The sequence below is a fragment of the Ambystoma mexicanum genome, chromosome 5q (assembly GCF_040938575.1).
Source record: "Ambystoma mexicanum isolate Mex_15411 chromosome 5q, UKY_AmexF1_1, whole genome shotgun sequence".
Taxonomy (NCBI): domain Eukaryota; kingdom Metazoa; phylum Chordata; class Amphibia; order Caudata; family Ambystomatidae; genus Ambystoma; species Ambystoma mexicanum.
In genome coordinates, this window is record NC_090933.1 from 119714066 (window position 1) to 119735395 (window position 21330).

Consider the following 21330-nt stretch of genomic DNA (forward strand, 5'->3'; position numbering starts at 1 on the left):
CACGAAGTTCGTGCATAAGCACCATCATCATCCTCAACACTGTCCGTGAGAGGCAGGCTTCCCTGAACTCTGGCAGCTCGGTGATGCATTGCGGACTTTGCTCGCCTTCCTGCTGACTTTGCTCGCTTTCCGAAATGTAGGCCAAGCACCCGGAATTTTCACGGCAGCAGCAGTTCTCCTCCTCAGTTGGCATTAGCTCGCACCGATTGCACGTGCACCAGGTGGAGACGCCGTCCATGCGACATGGTCCAGGCTCTTCATCCGTTGACTGGTCCTCCCAACTGCCGTCCGAATCCCCATCGTTTTCGCGTGCTTGCCTTTCCAGTAGTTCTTCCTCGGTGTACTCGGGCTCGTACATATACGGCATTATTGTGGCCATTGTGCGGTAAAGATAGTAAAATAATTTATAGCGGTGGTACTGGTATCTGTTCACACGGGCTACAAGCGGCGAAGGTAGCTGACCAGAGCACTGAAACGAGTCACAGAATACTCAAAGTAACACAGAGAGAGGAATGGAATCGAAAATCTGCTGCTGTATGTTGTGAAACGGTCTGTTTATACTTATTGGGGAAAGAGGCGTCCTGCCATTTCCATGGCAACACGTCAATAGCTGAGGCGCAGCGATTGTTGACACGAGACGTGCTTGAAATGGGCAGTACGCGTCTGCTGATGTCAGGCTCAGGGGCGGGGGATTTGATTTAGTGCCGCAAAGGCAGGTGAGCCAGGTCGATGCGGCGGAATGATAGGATTATCACAAAATGGAGGCTGATTTCGAGTGCGATAAGGGGCGAAAAGTCGGGTAAGGTCCATAGGAAAGTTTCCTACGATCTACCGATTTATGCTTACAAACACATGGCCGACCCGTAGGGACAATAAAAAAAAAGTCCCGGAACTCTCCTTTAATAATATTGTTCTTATTATTTGTTCTAATCATAATAGCAATATATCTTCATCAGAAACTCAGGAAGGCTTAACAATATGTTTCACTTATTAATTACTGTTGTTTGTGTCCTTCTGATTTTAGGGTTGTGGATAAACATACATCAATTGACAAGTACATGACAAAGTTTGCAAATTTACAGCTGGCCCTGAGCGATAAGACAGCACAAGAATTTGCTGACAGAAAACTGTAGGAATAAACTTGATTTTATTCACCTAAGTGCTAATTTGTACACGTTTAGTATATACATCGTACTGTATCTCAATCCATGTTTGTAAGCAAAATATTTGTAAAGAGCAGTAAATTAACTGCTTGTATCCGTCAAATTATTTAACTTGCTCTTTTTCTTGGAAATATTGCACTTGCTTGTGTTATTATGATTGTGAGTTTGAGTTCCGGCATTAATTTTCTTTTCTCCTCCCAAACAACATTGCTGGATGTTTTGTCCTTGCCTAAAGCCAATAAGCAGTATGCATAAGTCAGAGAACATTTGTTGCCGGAGTTGATCAGTGTACTCCAGGAGAGCACTTCTAGAGATTCATAATATAGATGTGTGGGTTAACATGCTGAATTCTTTGGTTCAGCCTCCATTTTAGGTTTTCAAACTTCTTCCCTTCACTCCTACTCCATACTCCTCATGTGTCCTTCTAACCCCTCATGCCTCCTCATCGTTCATTGCACACTGTATGTGTTGGGACATTTTCATTCACCCTCCTTACACATCATCATTGGTTCCTTAGTCCTCTTGCTCAGTCATCAGTTGTCAACCTCACACCTCAAGCCTTAATGCCCCTATTTGTCAATCATGCATCAGTCTCATTATGCTTAGCTGGTAATCATTCTTCCTTCCCCGACCATCATCCCAACTCCCCAGCCATCATTCCATCACCTAGTCATCATTATATCCCAAAGTCATCAGTCCTCCTCCCATGTCTTTAATCATCATTCCTCCTCACCAGTCATTATTCCATCACCCAGTCATCATTATATCCCAATGTCATCATTCCTCCTCCCATGTCTTAATCATCATTCCTCCTCGCCAGTCATTATTCCATCACCCAGTCATCATTATATCCCAAAGTCATCATTCCTCCTCCCATGTCTTAATCATCATTCCTCCTCACCAGTCATTATTCCATCACCCAGTCATCATTCCTTCACCCAGTAATCATTCAATCCCAAAGTCATCATCCCTCCTCCCAAGTCTTAATCATTCCTCCTGGCCAGTCAGTATTCCTTCTCACCAGTCATCAGTTGTAGCCCTCACAAATTACAACTTGATTCTCCTCTTTACAACTCCTGCAAGGATTCGACTGTAAACAGTTGGGGATACCGGGCATTAATGAAGCACAATTGAATGACAAGGAGTGGTGAGGAGGAGAAATGAGGATGGCAAACAATGTGCACACTCAAGTTTCATTCTTATTTCTAACACCACACTCCTCTTCACTCATTAGAAATAGGTTCTACAAACTAAATAATGAGGAGGAAACTGAGGAGGGAGGAGGACAAATGAAAAGTAACGAGTATAAGTGGGGGGTGAAGTGAGGATGTGATAATGTCTAGGTTCCAGGTTTGAACCCAACAAGCCAATTTACTCTCCTTTTATAAGATTGGTTAAGGAGAGTCCAGACTTTCACATTCCTCCAGGAACATGGAATTTGAACACAATGCTATGAATGTATGGGGAATATATGGCCCTCTTTATGGTGTATATTCATTATCGCCTCAGACAGGTGGTAAATATTCCCACCAGGTCGACAAGCCTGTGTTGTGTGCAAACCCCTCAACCTATCGCGTCAGAGGGCGGATGAAACCAGATGCTTTGTTTTGACAGGTTCTTCGAAGTAGAGGGACAGGTATGGGGCTTGCTGTGAGTGTGTAGTGAGCCCATGGCGGGTGACTCTCATTAAATGCAGGTGACTTGAGAGGAACAGGCATGTGACTATGAATAGTAATCCCACTCAACCTGGGTGGGTGCTTTCCAGGCTTCATGGTCATGTTCGCTTAGTGGTCCATCGGAAGATGAGTTTACCCGCTTCGACTGTTGGTCTTCTACTGGTGTGAGAGCTTTCTGTGTCGGAGGGTTCATTGGGGCTTCTGGCCTCAAAGAGTATTCATATCGGCATACCACATTTATCCCTACATAATATGCAATCTCTTAAACCCCTCAAAGGTGGCAAAATGCCTACCAGTGGGAGCCAACGTGACGCCATTGAGCATACATGAAGGTCACTCTGAATCTCCTAAATCCTCCTCTTGCAAGGCAATCCATTGGGGCTGGGAAGCCTAAACCTGCGCCCTTTCAGGGCATGGGTTTCTTTTAGGATTCCCTTGTGCTCACCCTCCAGCACCCCTGATGGCCTTTAAACAAGTCACCTGAGCCAGAAGACCCTAAAGGAAGAAGCACTACCCACTTATGTTTTCTGCACCGCGCACTACTTCCTGGATCACTTTCAGGAAACCTGGTCAGTGTTCACTGCCTCCCCCCACTCGCAAGGCCATTTGTTAGGGCCTTGAAGCCTAAACCTGCACCCTATTTCCAGGACATTGTTTTTTTGAGGGGGATACCCTTGAGTCTATCTTCCAGCACCCCCGATTTGCCTTTAAACGGGTTACGTGACCCAGAAGACACAGAGGAACGAAGCACTACCTCTCACCCCATGCTTCGGGGGAAGCGCACTCGCTCTTGGATCATTTTCAAGAAAGCTGCTGAGTATTCACTGCCTCCCCCTCTTGCCAGACCATTTGTTGGGGCCATAAAGCTCAAACCCTCGCCCTTTGTCCAGGGTATTTTGTTGCTATTGAGATTCTCTTGCGCCTGCCCTGATTGGTCTTTAAATGGGTCACATGACCTTGAAGACGTGAAATAAAGACGCACTATCCCTGTGCTTCGAGCGCATCCTTCCCATTCCTGGATCATTTACCAGGAAGATGATTCACTGCCTCCCACACTTACAAGACCATCTGTTAGGTCCTTAGAGCCTAAACCCATGCCATATCTCCAGGACATGTGTTCCTACTGGGATTCCCTTGTGCCCACCCGCCGACACCCCTAATTGGCCACTAAATGGTTCACTTGACCCTAGAAACCCCACCGCTTTTAGTGCAGCCCCTGCCAGTGCAACCAACAAAGAGTAGATGCTAAGTGTGCATCCTTTTTGCCTAATCGCCTGGCACCCAAGCACCACAGCTATTTCCCATCCTGTCTTTGCTATGTTCCAATCAGTAAAGGGATGACAACCTTTTTACACAAGACCTGTGCTTGTTCTACCTAGGTCCAGGCGTCCCAATGTGTAACCTGTCCCTTCATGACGTCCGATATTGCCTTACATCAAGGTCTCCCTAGGAAAGCACATTGCCTCGCCCCGATTCCGCACTCAATTCTTGCTCACCTCTAGGTACCCTTTGGACTGCATCCCATTGTTCTGCATCGTTCCCCGTTGTGCTTCACATCTAAGGCTCCCTAGAAAAAAGCTCTCTACACGGCGTCTAGTCTTGGGAGGATAGCTCAGGGGCAACGTTCTCGCCTTGGAAGCAAGACGACACAGAGCAACACAGGTTTGATCTCCGGGTCCGCGCTTCGAAACCTCTGGGTATAAAGCGCGCTATATCATATCATTAACAATATTTCTTATAATTTTTATTATTATAATATTTATTGAGCACGGACCTAGCTTGCAGAAGCCACGGAGCGCTTTAGAGAGGTATACCCCAATAGAGACACATAACGGAGCGCTTTACAGAGGGGTACAACATTACAGATGCCTATCGGAGCTCTTCTCAGTGCTAACAACAAAACAGATATACACCAGGGGTGGGGGCAGGATACAGAGGGGGTACAGAGGAGGGGTACAGCCGGGTGGTAGGGAGGAGAGGGATGGGCGGCATCTAGCGAGTCAGGTGGCTCGAGTCGGGGGCGTGATGGCCGGGGTCTCGGGGAGGAGCGACTCCTTGAAGAGGTGGGCCTTGAGTTCTTTTCTGAATTGTAGGACCGTGGGGACGATGGTGTGCATGATGTGTCTTGTACTTGCTGCTCTCTGTTTATGTGTTTATTCTTTTTCTTGTAGAAGTCAAATCCCTAGAATGCAGCTCCTGCTGAAATCCCTGGACCCGAAACATGGAGATAACTTAGTCTCTACTTTAGCAGCCCTGAAGAAGCTGGTTAGGAAAAGAGTTCCAGTAACACATCCATCGTCATGGTAAGCACCTGGAGAAATGGTTTGGCCAGATAATGTTCGGGAGGCTTTCACCCTAGAGGTGAAGCTTGGAATTATAATAATATCTTGGAAAAAAATAGCCCAGTTTAAAAATGAAGAAGTAAAAGAAATACGGTTAAAACAGCTAATTTTAAAATAATATTAAACTAAAGAAATTGTCAATGAAGAAAATAAAAAATACATTTTATCTGCGGTTCTTCAACAAGGAAAAATGCTCGAAATATATTAATTTGCTTTAAAAATGTATTTTGATTTCTTATTGATTTAATAATACAGTGTGAAGCCTGTATCCCAGTTCATCAATGCAATACAGCACACATACACAAATCATCATAAAAACTTAAACAAACAAAAACAGCGAAAGAATAAAAAAGGTCTAAGCGCTATCTAAATTTGAAACCTATACAGATGCTTAAAGGACCACAAGGCACAATGGACACTCGAAACCAAGAAATGACCTTGCGTGTGAAAACCTTGACGATTAAACCTGTTTTCTCGTTTTCCTGGTTTGCTTTGTGTACTCGTGAGACTCTCGGAAATCTTTTCATCCCTCTTATCCTTACTAATGGAAACCTAAAGTGAAAGAAGAGCAGAGCGGTAAAAGTCTCCCAACACAAAAGTCTCCCATCGCAAGGAGATATAAATGTAAGATACGGAGCACATCATGATAAAGGGAGCATAGTCTTTAAGTAACATGCTGCACCCCAACATTCTTTCACTTGATCAATGAGTTTGCCAAAGTGATCTTCTTCTGGTCCGTCCCATTCCCAATAGCAATCCTTACATTAGCCTGTGGAAGCTGTTGGCCAGCTATCATGGGGTGGGGAGGAGTCGGACTTCTCTGCATCCTATTCTTTCTAAAACTGGCATAACATGGTAGACCCACAAAATGTTAAACAAATGTTCCAGAGCACATTTTTTTTCAGATGGTTCAGAAAACACCTGGAGATCTAAAACAGAACCAGATTCAAGGCCACATCAAGTTCTGTATTTGGCCACACTAACTGAGAATTACGCGTTGTAGTACGGGTGCTTACTAAGGCTTAGGAGACCCTTCATAAAATCGTGTTCTGACCTAACTTTGAGGGACCGTTTACATAGCACCACGCCTCAGCTCCATATTGTGTGCCATTCCACGCCTTTGCTAAAAATACCTCAAGGACCACACACAGAGAGACCTCACAAATTCGTGGTTGAATTCGTTTTTTTTTCCCCAAATGAGCGACCTCTTGGCCCTGTCTGCATTTAGCCACCTCATCAACCCAAGTTCTGGTTTTGAAAAAAAACATTGGGCCTTATTCCAAGTCGGTGGGTCCGGTAAAAAAGTGCTGGTATCTGTGGATATCGGCACTTTTTTAACCAGACCGCCTGACTACGGGTTTGGTGGTTGGGCACCTGGGTTACCTCCAGCTAAAAGATGGAGGTAAGCCCGGTGCCCTACCAGAAAAAAAGCCATCATTATCGTCCCCGGCAACGGCGAATCCCCCTGGGGATTAACAACGTACCTCAGGCACTCGTAATCCGGCGGCGATGTGCCGGTAAAGGTAAGTACCACTTGCCGGTATCCTGCCGGCTCTACTGATTTTGGTCAGATATCCAAAAGTAAGAGGGGGTCCCATTGATGCAGGATCTTCGAAATACCCATTTCCGGCCACCATGCCTCACTATCAGTACATCCGTCTTTGCCACATATATTGTTAGATCTGTCTTGTTGCAAAAAATCTCAGCAGAACAGCTTTCCAAAGAAGGCCTAAGCATTGCATCATCCATGAGGAGTAATATTGGGTAATCTAAGGAACCAGTCTGAAGGATATTAGCATGTAAAATGTTCAGAGTTGTTTCCCTAAAGCTGCCCTTTGCAGTGTTGCTTTTAAGCACTCTTTTAGTAGCCCATTTCTTCCAGGGAGCTAGTTCCCCTTTTTCCACATAGAAAAAGGTTATTTTAAATTTGCAAAGACCAAATAAGCAACTCAAGATATAGACTTATATATCATTATTATCATTTGTATTATTATTATTATTATTATTATTATTATTATTATTATTATTATTATTATTATTATTATTATTATCATTATTATTATTATGGCACTTATTGAGCGCAGACCTCGCTTTGGGAAGCCTCACAGTGCTTTACAAATCTTAGGGTGTGAATGGGAATGAAGAGCTGAAGGCAGAATTGCTGCCATTCTGTGCCAATTCCTTTAGTGAACACACCCTGTGATATGCTGATGTTATCTTCCCTTTCTTGCCACAATTATTTGGTTGGCAGTACAATCTTACCAAATAATATGAAGGTGGTGTGCAGGCGAGAAATAGGTTGGTAGTTACTAAATGTGGGCTTATGGCCTTTTTTTCAATATCGGCACAATACTGGCCCTATCACCATGATTGTGGGATCTGTCCCTCTTACCCCATCCTTGCAATGCATTAAAAGGCTTCAAGTGAACCAGGCCTTGTATAAGGTTAGATTTACATAAATCTAACACCAATAGGTCAGGACCATTAATCTCAAATGTTTATGTCACGAAGTCGAGAAAATAAATGCGACTGCAGAGCAATTCAAATTTGCCCTTGCCTTTCTTTGCACTGAGGAAGGTATATCCCAGTAATCCTATATGGATGTGCGAAACAGGAGTTCAGGCCAATCATGAGTGGGGGAAGTGTGGAGTGAGTGAGGGTCGGGCAAGCGAGGCAGCGGGCAGAATAAGACAAAGAATGGCCAGAAAGTGAGTCCAGCTTGCGACATGAAGAATAGGCATTGCAGGAAACAGGTAAGGGATACAAGGGGAATGGGCCAGCAGGGTGGGTGCAGTGGGGGTTTAGATGGCACTTGTACAGGAAGGGAGGGAAGAGGTGAGGTTTCACGCAGAATTGTGTGGGCAGACTCGAGGATTGTGATAAAGGGGGAGCACTGTAAGTGGACTCGGGGCTATGCCGGAAATGCATCATTTACAAAGAGGTGTTGGGATGACATCCTATTAACTTGATGACAGACAGCTGTCTAAACCAATTCTCTACTCCTTCCCAAGATTAAAAAGGTATTATTGGCTGGGCAGTGAAGATTGGGTAACATAGGGTGCCAAAGAGATGGGACTTAGAAAATTAAACTAAAGCACATTTCTCATATTCAACCAGGACCACAATTACCATGGAAGATGCAAAAGCTATGATCTAGTCTTTGCCTGTCAGGAATTGCCCCAAAATGCGTGTATGGGCAACATGCACTGGCATCAACCATCACAATGCATGACACACCTTTACAAAACATCTTCAGCACAAGGGCTCCTATTATGGCTTACTTCATACTTAGAAAACTCTTCTCTCTCACATCACTCCACCCATGGGTTCAGTCAAACCTGCATATCCATGCACAAATGTAGCATAACACTCACTCAAGCCTAAAAATGACAATATTTGCTCTCTGTACTAGGGCCTAGGTCCTGTTTGATAGCTCATATCAACCCCACTCCTGGCTTCATCTCATCTGCTGATATCACATCTCCCACAAATTACTTCAAAGCTTTAAAAAACTCATTTTTCCTTCTGCAATTTAACCTCCATTTGATTAAATGTCATCAAAATCTCTGCCAGAATTCTGTTATGTTCACCCTCTTTACATCAAGACACCGGGCAATCATCTTGGAACACTGCCTGAATGGCCTCCTCCAAAACTGGAACAGCCCATCTGCTAACACAAAGCCAGACAGTGGAAACAAATCACACAAATCGGGATGTAAACTAATTTTCAAGTCCAATGTTGGAAAAAACTTTGCATCCCTCACTTTGGCCAGCAAGTCTTCCAATTATAGGAATGGGTGGCAATGCAACCAGATCACAGAGTTCAGGGTGCTTAAGTCCACACACAAACAGATGTCGCCATTTCTCTTTCTCGCCATCATTATTGGGGACAGCTAAAGGAGGACTCAATTAGCTTGAATACTCTCTCCTCTGTCATGCAGTCCAAATGTGTAGACAAATTCTCACACACACTGAATGGGATAGATGCTTCCTGGCCCGGTGCCATGCTATCATTTAACTCAGTGGCCAAGTCCTTATAAACTTCCCACCCTGTCAGCAAAAAACATCTTTGTGCTCTTCCAGAAGGAGCTTTAGTTCACACCCCTGACTCAGCAACAATACCCGCTCCTTGCTGCATGGGTCGTGAAAAATCGTTAGCTTTGCCTGAGTCTCCCTTCCTAATACTTTAAATCCACTTCTTGTGACATCTATTCTGTCCTCTGCAAAGCATCCCTAAAATGTCAAGCACTGATGGAAATACTCCATGTGGGAAATTCTCTCTCCTTCAAATGTCTCCTGGCCAATACGCATCTTCTACAGCCTCACTCATTCAAACACACCACCATGCTTGTACAGCACCTTCACACCACCTGCCGACACCTCCATGCCTATGTGGGTGGTCTGTTCCAAAGTCTGGTCTCTGCAACTTAATAGCCTCTCCTGAATGTTCTTACCATTGCAATGTACAACAATCTTATCGCTTATGTGCTGATCTACAATTGGCCAAACTTGAAGTCCATGCCAAAATCCGTAACACAGCCAATCATTCTTCATTTGTATCCTTTTTGATTTGTTGATGGATATAAAACTGGTGCCTTTCAATAACAACATTCAGTTGGGCAGCATAATGTCCCTCCAACCTCAAGACAGCCACCTTATAATCATCCATGTGGAGATTTGGCACAACTTCCCTTGTTAGGCGGTGAAAACTGTTTGTCCCTCCCGCCCCAGGGCATTAATTGATAAAGCAGCTTTCTTTACAGATGTATGTCTTTCACCATGCTTAGGTGCCAATTAAGTCTCAAATGCTCTATCCAACCTGATCATAGTGCATGTTATTTATTATCACAGGGCTCCCCTTAGTGTTCAATGGCAGTTTGCATTATTTCCTTTGCTCTTCTTCAGGTTATCTCCTGCTCCACCTACCAGACTTATCTTAATCACATTACTGGGCAGAGCTGAGAATGCAGAGGCACTTCTCACTCCTCCTGTCAATCAGTCTGACCCAAACTGCTGACCTGCAGCCCCTGTAACACCTTCTAGAAAACTGCTCTGCACTTTCTTCTTCCCTCACACTGGGACACCCTGGCTGGCGGAGGTGACCCCATACCTCATCACCAGATGATGCAGGGAAAAGGAGGCCAAGTTTCGTAATTTGTGACATGGTAAAGAGTTTATTACATAAGACCTGTGACAGGGACAATGTCGTACACCACATCAACCAACCATTAACTCACCCAACCTGTCCCTACGTTCCATGTCCTTTGCATTCCAAACACATGGCACAGTCATGTGGCACTCCCCATGGAACAGACATCTCACCAAGGCAGGCACCTACACCTTAGCTACTCAGATCAAGCGGATACATTCAAAACAATTACCCGGGTTAAACGCTCAGCGCATTCCACATGACCTCGAATTACCATCTCATGACGCATTATCACCCAACTGTTCTCGTATTCAGATAAGTCGTTGACCATTTATTAAGCATTGCTTCTGAATCATCCTGACCCATAATTTTCAAACAAAAAGGGGTATACTCTATCCTCCATTGCATCATCAGAGAGGTGAACCCTAGTTCACGTGATAAAACTTCTGCCGGTACCCATTTGGGTAGACCAAGGTTGCTTCTATAAATGTTTCGCTCTAGCTGTTGGAGCCATTTCACCAAAGACTTCCATACCATATAAAATACACAATGTAATTAATGCTGGTCTTATATATGGTTAGGAAACCTTCAATCGAATTTATTAGACACATTTTCTTCATAGATGTTGGCACAATAAACCATGTTAAAGCCTTACATGCTAATCGAGAGCTAATAAGGACTCAGAGATAGAGATATTCATTGGCTGTTTCCACAGGTGAATCCTTAATTTTCCATACAAACATTTGTGGATGCCATTCACCAATGGTCATTACCTTAGTGTTGATAGAGTCAAAGACAATCCATTAGCTGTACAGTAAACAACCAAGGCATTAAGACTTTGCTGCACCCCAATCAGCGCCTTGTCCAAGAGGATATTGTTGTCGGCATGTAAAAGCCAGGGCAGCTACAGCTACCTATGCGAGGGGGAAAGTCTCTACATGTCTGCCCTTTCTACACTTTCGCCCATGTCTGCCACATATAGATTATAAGGCAAAGGTGCCAATACGCAGCCCTGCTTTACTCCATTAGTTAATATATCAGCCAACGACAGACCCTCCATATCAGGTTTGGTGGAAGCAGATGTATCTTGATGCACCTGTTCTATAAAATTTAGAAAAGAGTAATCACAGCCCAAAGCTTTTAATTTCTTCCACAACCACGGTCAGGATACCAAATAAAAAGGCACGGAATCATCAATAAAACAAATGTAAAGTTTAGCACCTTTTGTGGAAAGCGTAGTCCTAATTAGATATAATAACGCCCATCAATTGTGCAACTTCCCATAACACTTCCAAAAACCTGTTTGCAGACATGATAAAAGGCCCCTATCAGTTACCCAGTTGGTAAGCTTTTGCAGAATGCACATGGGGAATATTTTAGAGATAGTATCAGTCAGAGTTGGCAATCGCTGGTTATTAGGGTTTCCTCTGTTATCTTTCTTGAAGGCAGGGACTACATCAGCTTTCTCCCAACGCAGAGGAATAATAGCAGTTTTGACAATTCTGCTGAAAGCAACCTGTAGGAAGCAGGTCCAATAAGAGGGGGAGGCCGTAAAGTACCACATTGGGTTTGCCATCTGGCCCCAGCGATCTGGAAGATTTTATATTTTAAATAATTTTTAACAGGTCCTCAACTCCAAGTGCACGCCACTTCCCATCTGTTGCAAAGGTATGGCCACTAGATACCACTACTGATTCACAATCTGGGTCAGCAACATGCACTTTACAATATAATGGGCCTCATTCCGAGTACGGCGCTAACCAATGGCGCTATTAACGCCTTGGTTGACGCCGTACCCGGACCGGCAGCGCCTTGGTGGATGGCGGAATTACCGCCCCATTCCAAGGTTGGCGGGGCGGTAATTCCCCATTCACCAAGGCTCTTCCCCATTCCCAAATGAGCCCCCATAGGGCTCAATGGGAATGGGGAAGATGCAAATAACGGTGACCGTTCATTACGGTCACCGTTATTGGCTTGGAGGCCCCTTTGCGCCCTCGACTTTAACACCTGCTCAAAGCAGGCGTTAAGGGTGAGGGCGCAGAGGGAACTCGGAGTATGGCGGTAAGGGATCACCGCCACCGGTCTCGTTACCGGTGGCCGCTATCCCTTACCGCCATACTCGGAATGAGGCCCAATGCCTTAATATGACCAACCCATGCTGATTCAGATGCAGGACTGATTTCTAGCTTGCTCGCTCCCTTCATATGCTTACTGACAAAAGTGCCTGAATTTGCGACAATCCCTATCTCTGAGGGCATTAAACGCTATTTGCCAATTAGCATAATTCACAGACATGTTATGTGAGCGGACCCAGTTCTTATGCTTAGTACAAACATGGCTGATAAGTTGTTGTCACAGTGTCAAGTCATGTACCCATTTTTGTAAGTATCTAATATCAGCTCTCAATGTCCTTTCACTGGCGGCAATAGCCACATCATAAACCTCCCCAGGTTTGATCGTAGAATTGACCGATCTGTTCTGAGTATTCCCAAAGCGCAAAGTCAGACCCTCTACCCCCTCAAGGATTTCACTTACTTCTCAATTATCTAAAGTAATCCAGGATCCCTATACTGTTCCATCCAGTAATATGGTATCTTCCATAGCCCTATCAAAATCATCAATGTTTCTAGATGTCCGACACAGCCTATTACGCTGTAAGTTACTCTACACATGCTTCAGTGACTTATGTTGGACGGCTTCATCACATATATTTACTTGACATTTCAAAACCACTTGGTCACCGACCTCCGTCATCAAAGGATCACAATCAGTTCATTATTGTTTTCCATCTGAAGGCAAGATTAAAGTCCCCAGCTACCATAAACTGCAAACTAGGGTGGTCATGCAGGCATGTTGTTAAAATACTCTCAATACACTCAAGGAAATACCCAGAGGTATTCTCCCTCCCAGGTGTAATATGTACATTGGTCATGAAAAATATCAAGCAGGACTTTGTGGAGGGAATAGAAACAATGACCGGCAATGCATTAGGATGAACAATATGAGGGAGAAACTCAACAAGCAGCATGTTAGTTCTTACAGCAATTACCCAGCCACCAGTAGGTCTACCTAGCTTCTTCCGCGTGGCAGATCTCTGTGTGATGGTATAAGCATCTATGCATGCTGATTTAGTCGGCCACGTCTCTTGAAGAACAAACATATTTGCCTTTGCAATAATAGCCACCCATTATGTTTGACAAGAAACAAATGAAAATCGCATGTATTCCAGGAGATAAATATTTGTCTCTCATCGGTGGTGACCCTGCCATGTTTTAACATTCAATTACTGTTCATACTTAATGCACTAGGGAGCCATGCCCAGTTAGTGTTGGTTTCTGCCAATTTTAACGTTTCAAGATTCAACGACAGTTGCTGAATAGACCGGCCAGAGGCACTATTTGCACATTAATCAGCCCTTTCAAACTCCACAAAGGATCAACTCCTGCATCAACATCCAAATACAGCAAGATCTCAAAGCTCGTTTTTAAAAAGTCAGGTGTGTAGGCTAAGAGAAGCTCCACAATCACGGCCGATATGAAGTGCACCAAAGACCAGAGGGCGATTCAAATAGTGAAATATCCCCACTGGAATTAGTGGTAAGTTGTGGGATTCAGTGCCATAGTTGCAAGATCGCATATATTTTCAAATATGCACTATCATTCGTGGCAAACAATTCAGTGAATCTCACCTTATTGACTTCATGTCTGTTCAAGTTTGCCGCTTCTTCACCCCTTCCCCATTCACCTTTTCTTGTCCGCCACACAGCCTGATATTTTGTATTTCCTTCTTTCTATTCCATTAACATTTTGCTCGTCCTCCATCAAAGATGAACGGGATGAGGAAATTGTGGAACTCAAAGTCACATTCACGTGTCCACCAGGTGCGCTTAGCTGTCTGTCGTATTGGCTTATGCACTCACTTATCAATAGGACCAGAGATTAGAGGGCCCCTAGGAACTCTGCTTACATCTCAAAACTCTCTTCAGATTGAATACAAGCAACCTTAGCTGAAGAGGTTTCAGATAGCGATCCATCATTCACCCTAGGTTAAACTCCATTTGCAGATAGGCTTTGGCCCATAAGAGAATTGCCCTGTTTAGGCAGCTTTCTCCTTCTCCTGTTGCCTTTTCTCTTATTGCCATTAGTATAAGGCCCTTCAGCTTCATCACAATCCTGATCCAACAAACTAGGAGCAGACTGTTCAGGGAGGTTAAGTACAGAGCAACTACCCAACGCAGCATCGTCGGATAGAGCTACACTGCTACTCTGCACATTAGAGCCCATGGTCTCTTTACAACATGGCATGTTATCAGTTTGTACAGAATTATCTGTGAGAACAACATTGGCATTCGTCCCATGCATGTCAGAGCAGCCATTTGCTATAATAACAGCGGCAATTCTGCTCACCACTGGTATTCCATCTTTTTGCTCATGTCCCATGTTGAATAACACAACAAGATAATGCTGCAAAGCAAGAAACAAAACACTCAGCACCTTGCCTAGTGTGCTAGATTGGTGGAGTGCCTTTCAGTAATTGGGTATTTAAATTCTATCAAATCCCACCCCTAATTACAACCATATTCATGCATGGTGAAATATATAGAAAATCAAGATGACCACATGTACCACAACATTTCCAGTGTATACTGTTTTAATGATGTAAAAAGTTGCAATCAAAGATTACCATGTGTTGAATAACAGAATTAAAAAAACACAACAATTGTACACCGAATCGTAAACATGGAGAGGGGAGATGAAACAAGTATTTACATCATTCATCAAACATATGGTTACACATAACCAAGGTTAAAGAATAAAGGAAACGGATGCTGATAAGTGCAAGTGTGAACAAACGAAAAACCCAGTGCTCAGAATAAGGGGAAAGAGCAAGAGAGGAAAAGCTCCTCTGATTTAAATAAAGGGAAAGGAAAGGATAAATGAAACAGTTTCATAGTGACAGTTTCATGTATTCGAATTTGAACAACAATCTAAACAAATCAAATAGAGGTTGGAAATCCCTCAAATATCTAGTATTAGTATACAATTTATTTCAAAATAAGTCCAAAGGTTTTTTTAGAAACATTTTTTCGGAGATATTCTCATAAGACTCATATAAAGGAAACCCCCACTGTCCCATGTTGAAGCAAAGCATAAAATGCACCTTTACCATAGTCCTCAGCTCAGCCACTCCTGAACAAGAGGATCCAGAGCTAAAGATGAGTCCTCCGCTTCAACAGCATCATAGGCACTTTCCGCAATGTTAGCGAGGTCGAGAGATTCAGAGAGATTGAAGCCAATAATGTTGCTGCATTCAAGAGGTTTCCAGGCTGGGCAATCAATTTTTGAGGGCCTAATGAATTACGCTGCAACATCATTTTAGTAGTGAGTTGTTATTGGCAATTCCAGAAAACGCTGGGGATTCCAGCACTATAATCAGTCGAGTGGAGGAGGAACAAGCTGCTAAGGTTGAAGGATTTTAAGGACAATCAGCAGCCACCCCCTCAGTATGGAAAAAAGTTGTAATATTCCCAGTCAGTCCTTGGCAGAGATTCCAGGGTAATCAGACAGAGAATCTCCCGCAGGACGTTTATGATAATTTTCGGGTGCTACTTTACTGCGAGCTGACATATTCGCTTTAGTCTTTGACTGGCCCTGCCACTGTGTCACCTTACTGGCTCTCCAATCATAACCAAGGGTTCCCTGGTTTCTTTAGACTTTGAGCAGTGTTGTTCCCACCATGAATCCTGCCGGTGCTTGTTCCAGTGGCTGCACTTGCCCATCACTTCTGTCAGCACTTGCTCCGATGGTGAACGTTGTCTGACGTCAGTTACGTTGTCAGCGACGGCTACCTTATCAGCCGGTTTTCTGGATTCATGACCAGCAGTGCAATGCTTATGACAGAGTGGTATGCAGACATCCTGGGGTGGTGGGCAGTGTAAGGCTTCCCAGGGCCGGTGCAAGTACTAGGCAAACTAGGCAGCTACCTAGGGTCCTAACTAGCATAGGGCTGCAAAGAGCAGGTTTTCCCTCTGCTTTCATGAACTACACAAGAGATGTAAATCAATCTGAGATAATGTAGCTGCATAATGTCATCCTGCAATTAGGGGGTGACCTGCTATAAATCACAGTGCTCACATCTAGGGGTCTCTAGCATGGCAGTGAAAGCAGGACTATTGCCTATTGACCCATGCTTTTGAGCTGCACATTACATGATTTGGCTCAAATAAAAGCACAGAGGACTAGCCGGAATAAAAAGTGGCCCTTATACTCCCACCCAAGTAAGCCCGGTAATAAGCTATTGATGAGACAGAGTGCAGAAAGCAAGCATGTTTGCACAGTGCATCCCCAGTACCTGCCCCACTGTCCATCCAGCACATGGTCACTGGAAGGAGCTGCTGATTGGGTTAGACTCAGTTAGAGTGTCATATCAAAGACAGTCTCTCCACATGCATCGGAGTTAGCATACTGCATGTATCTAGAGTGAATGCTATCCCTGTTCTTTGCAAGTGAAACTTGTACTGTCACTGCCTTTGCTGAGCAAGTTGTCTGTTGAGGGAGCTTGCCCCAGCTCTGAACATGCTGCACCTGTACAGGTTTCGGAGGAACATTGTCACTGGCCTTGCACATGCTGTACCTGTATCAGTGAGCAAGGGAAGCGGGCATTGATCCTGTTTGCCATACATTTACCAATTTGTGTGAAGTGTGCACCGGTCCTTGCAATCAGTTGCTCTGTCACTGCTGTACTTTTTGAAAGTTTGAGGGAAATTTAAACTGTCCCTGGCTTGCTGTGCCAGGACCTGTTTGCACGTGACTTGCACTGACCCTCCCCATGTTCTACCCACTTGTGAGTGAAACATACACGGCTATGCACGCTCTACACCTTTACTTTTCTGTGAAGGATGCTTGTATTGACTTATTTTCGTGAGGCAACTTCCACTTGATCATGCTGAACCGCTTGTGAGAGAGGTTTGCTCTTGCTGTATCAATGCGGTATCTGTCTGAGATGGAATCATGCACTAGCCCTGCCCATGCTGTGTGTGTACATAGTTGTTAGGGAAGTGACCTAGCACATGTTGAACCTCTTTGTGGAAAGCGTCCACTGGCCCTGCCCATGCAATTCCTGGTGGATTTTTTAGGAAAGCTTACTCCCGCCTTGCTGTTCCTGTTTGAGGAACGCTTGTGCTGGTCCTGCCTATGTTGTTCCGGTGTCTGGTCTGTGTGTGAGTAGTCCTGTGCTGGCCTAGTAACTGTATGTGCTTTATTTTTGAGGAAAGGATGTACTTCTGGAAACTTTGCATCACTAGTGCCTAGACTCTGACCTATGGGTGCATGTGTGGGAATTTGGGTCTGTTGCTTCCCATGCTGTGCCTTCTTGGTACGTGATACTAGCTTGCAGTGTTAATGACCATGATGCATCTGTCCAATGTGCAATACAAGCTTTCAGTGCTGCTCCCTATGTTGCTCTTTTTGTTTGTTTGAAGGTCACTTGCTCTGATATATTGTACCTTTCCTGTATGTCAGGGAAGCTTCAACTTTCCCTACATATGTTGTCTTTTTCTGTGTGTGAATACAGTTTTCACTGTACCACAACAGTAGTCTACCTTTTTAGTGAGCTAAAAAGTGTGATGGCACACATTCATGAAACACAATTAATGACTTTACACAGTAAACTGGCTAGTACTAGGAGGACTTTTTCTGGACAGTTTGTGAGAAATGGGACATTTAAAGAACATTGGGCTAGTAGAATTGGTTAAAACTCCAAGCTTCACAGCACACTAAAGCCCTAATTGTGAACCCTGGTGGAAGCAGAGCTCTCACTGCATCTCCACGCCAAGGTATCACTACATATTATCCCAGCCAAATATATCACCGTATATATGGTCGTCTGGAACGACCATAGGCGATATTTTTGGGGGGAATAATTTTTTAGGTTTTTAGGAGCAGGGGTTGCTCCTTTAAAAATAATGCAGGGGTTGTGGGGGTGTCCCCCACACGTTCCATGCCTTAATATCGCCGCAAAAATATGGCGATATATTTGTATGACGATATTTTAGCGGGGATATGAACACATGGAACCCACTCCACCGCACGGCAGTCTGCCACCACCCCATTTTCGTATTTGGCCCTAGTAGGGGCTAGTTTGCAGAAATCAGCACAGAATGTTCACCGGATGGATTCCCTGAGACACCAGATTGTGCTTTGGGTAGTGTACCACCTGCTTGTGGAACGCAGTGACTCGCTCGCGCCATTTCTCCTCTCCATCTCTGAGGCACTAAAGGAATTCCCTCAGCCTGCCTGGTAGCCTGTAACATAATCTTACTTTTAGTGACTCGTGCAGCGGATACTGACGCTCTCTTTTTTGGAGGCTTAATGGATGTGGTGGAGTCAGGGCAGAGGCAAAGATAGTGATAGTCTAAATCGTGGCTACTTACAGAGAGCCAATGGGGTTGGTGGAAGGAAGCAATAGCAGTCTTCCAACATCCTTTAAATAGATGGATACTATATAAATTTAATGTGACTTACAATAGCCCAGAAAACTGCCTGTCAGAGGTACACATGTACACGTGTGTGAGGGGGTAAGGGGGTTGTGGGTCTAAGGGGTCATTAGTTTGAATTCTACTGATATCTCAGATGTCTCGTAATCCTATTTGTATTGCTAATCCTTCCTGATTTGGTAATAGTTTCTAATTCAGCCTGAATATCATACATTGTGCCTGTAAAGAGAGTGGGCCTCATTATAAGTTTGCCGGTCCAGTAACTATGGTACCAGTAAGCTTGCCGGTAACGTAGTTACCGGACCGGCAAACTACGAGTTGTGCTTGCGGGTGCCTTTTGGCCCGCCAGGTCTGACCTGGCGTGCGGACCGGCACCTGCGAGCAGACCATTCAGAATTGTGCTGGTGCATCCGGCCTCCCCATTCCCATTGAGTCCTTTGGGGCTCGAATGGAATGGGGAGCCTTTCTTTCCGGCGCCCAGGAATGGGCAATTACTGGGTCTGGCGGGGCCGTAATGACCCGGTAATTGCCCATTCCTGGTTGCCGGAAAAAAAATTATACCGGCGGCAGCCGTGCCTGTTTTACCCGCACGGCTACTGCCGGTATCGTAATGAGGCCCAGTGATTTAATTTTACCTTGTAATGAAAAGATCTCAGAGCTGATGGGGAAACTGCAGCTTGTGAATGTAGTGGGCAGAACGTCCATGTGAAGTGGTAAGGACACACCAGGGATGAGGGGATTGTACAGCCAGGACACATGTGGCTGTTATTGGGGGCGGCAAAATTATCTTTGGCCTAGGGTAGCAAAAATCCTTCCACCGGCCCTGAGTCTTCCTCGGCGGTCAATCAGCAGTCCACCCGCTACACTCTATGCCAGGCTCCATGTGGAATTCCCTCTTTCACACTGTTAAATCAATCACCAGTGTATCACCCTTTCTGTACAAAATGACCCCTGAGACAGTAGTTATGCGTACATTGCAATTACTCTTTACAAAATGGTTGCTACAGTTTATTGTATATTAATCATCCCCGCATTAATGTACTGTTAGTGCACTCTATTATGAAGCAATAAAATGGCAGCGGCCATTACGTTACACTCCCTGTATGCTTTTACCCTTTTCTCAAAATGGATTATTCCAAACGTAAAAGGTATTCAGTTGTTAACATTATGGAAAGCACTAGTAGTTGTGCTTGCTCTATTTTCTTTAGGTTTCAGGAACTAGAAGCAGAGTGCCGGAGTCTTGTTAGCGAGTTTGATCAGCCAATGAGGGACCTCCTGATCAAGCTTAGCAGCCTCCATAGACACCACGTTCATACAATGCACTATGCAAAGGTAAGCAACAGATACACTTCTAATGTTCAGCTGGTAATGGCTAGGATTTTGGGGTGAATGCACATGTTGTATTTATGCTGTTACAAGATTTAATCAGTTGTTGTTTTTAAACTTTTAATGCGCCACACTGAGACAGGCCGGCAGACATGGTAGTGAGAATGTAAAAGGTCAGGTGTGGCCCAAAGAAGTGGCAATATGTTACACAATGCAGAAAAACAATAGAAATCCAGTATCTTGTGTCATGTAACAACTACAAAAAAATAAGGCAACACACATCTGCAAGGTTAATCTAACACCCAGGCAACAAATAGGCTGTGGTGAGAAACATCAGGCAGAGGAGCTGGCTTCCACGTGCACAAAAGTCAGTGATGAAGGATCATGGGAGTTGGAGTCCGGAACATCTGGAGAGCTGCAGGTTGCAGAGACCCCTGTAATGGCTAACAGCGAGAGACTACAGAAAGAGGGGGAGATTCGCATAGATTTCATGTGGCATTAATCGTATATAAGTAATATCACTTTCACTTTCTTTTTGTGTCAAACAAATATACATTACACAATCCTTGTTATAAGTGATCCAGAAAAATATTCATGTTATTGATATGTTTAAAGTCAACTTAGAGCCAACATGTGTTTCACGCAAGGGCGCTTTATCAAGGAGACAGCAACAATTCGGAAAGCGTAAAATTGAATGCGGTCCTACGATATGATATGATAAGGTATTTATAACGTGCCTATACACCAGTGTTTCAAGGCGCGACGAGGCAAGGGAGGGGAACAGATGGAAGACAGACAACGATCCTACTAGGCCAGGTGTCATTCAGATCGCTCAAGTGCAAGGGAAGGGGGAGGGGGAAACCGCAGGGGGCAAGTGGGGAGGGGACAGTGCAGTACATGGGATAATAGAATAAATAACAATAAGTAAAGTACGGCCAGCAGGTGGCAAGTGCAAGGGTAGGGTAAGTGCAGGCATCAGGTGTCAAGTGCTGGTAGTGGGGCTGTAGAGGTACAGAAAACTGTCCTCAAGTGGGGGGCTTGCCAGGAAGGCAGTGCAGGTGTGCGACTGGCGGGGGAGGGGACATGGGCCTGAGATCAGAAGGTGGCCAGGTAGCCAGTGCAGTTTCAGTTTCAGCCAGGAAATCAGCAGGGGAGAGGAGGAGAAAAAGCAGAAGCAAAG

General features: G+C 44.5%; 1 protein-coding gene across 1 annotated transcript in view; it reads left to right on the plus strand.

The window, feature by feature from the left end:
- Window positions 1–21330, plus strand: part of LOC138497284 (uncharacterized) — a 901742-nt gene that overhangs the window by 810985 nt on the left and 69427 nt on the right. Inside the window, exons 15-17 of the mRNA XM_069620635.1 lie at window positions 1025–1129; window positions 5011–5142; window positions 20033–20156. Coding sequence (XP_069476736.1) covers window positions 1025–1129; window positions 5011–5142; window positions 20033–20156 — 361 coding nt within the window. The remainder of the gene's footprint in view (window positions 1–1024; window positions 1130–5010; window positions 5143–20032; window positions 20157–21330) is intronic.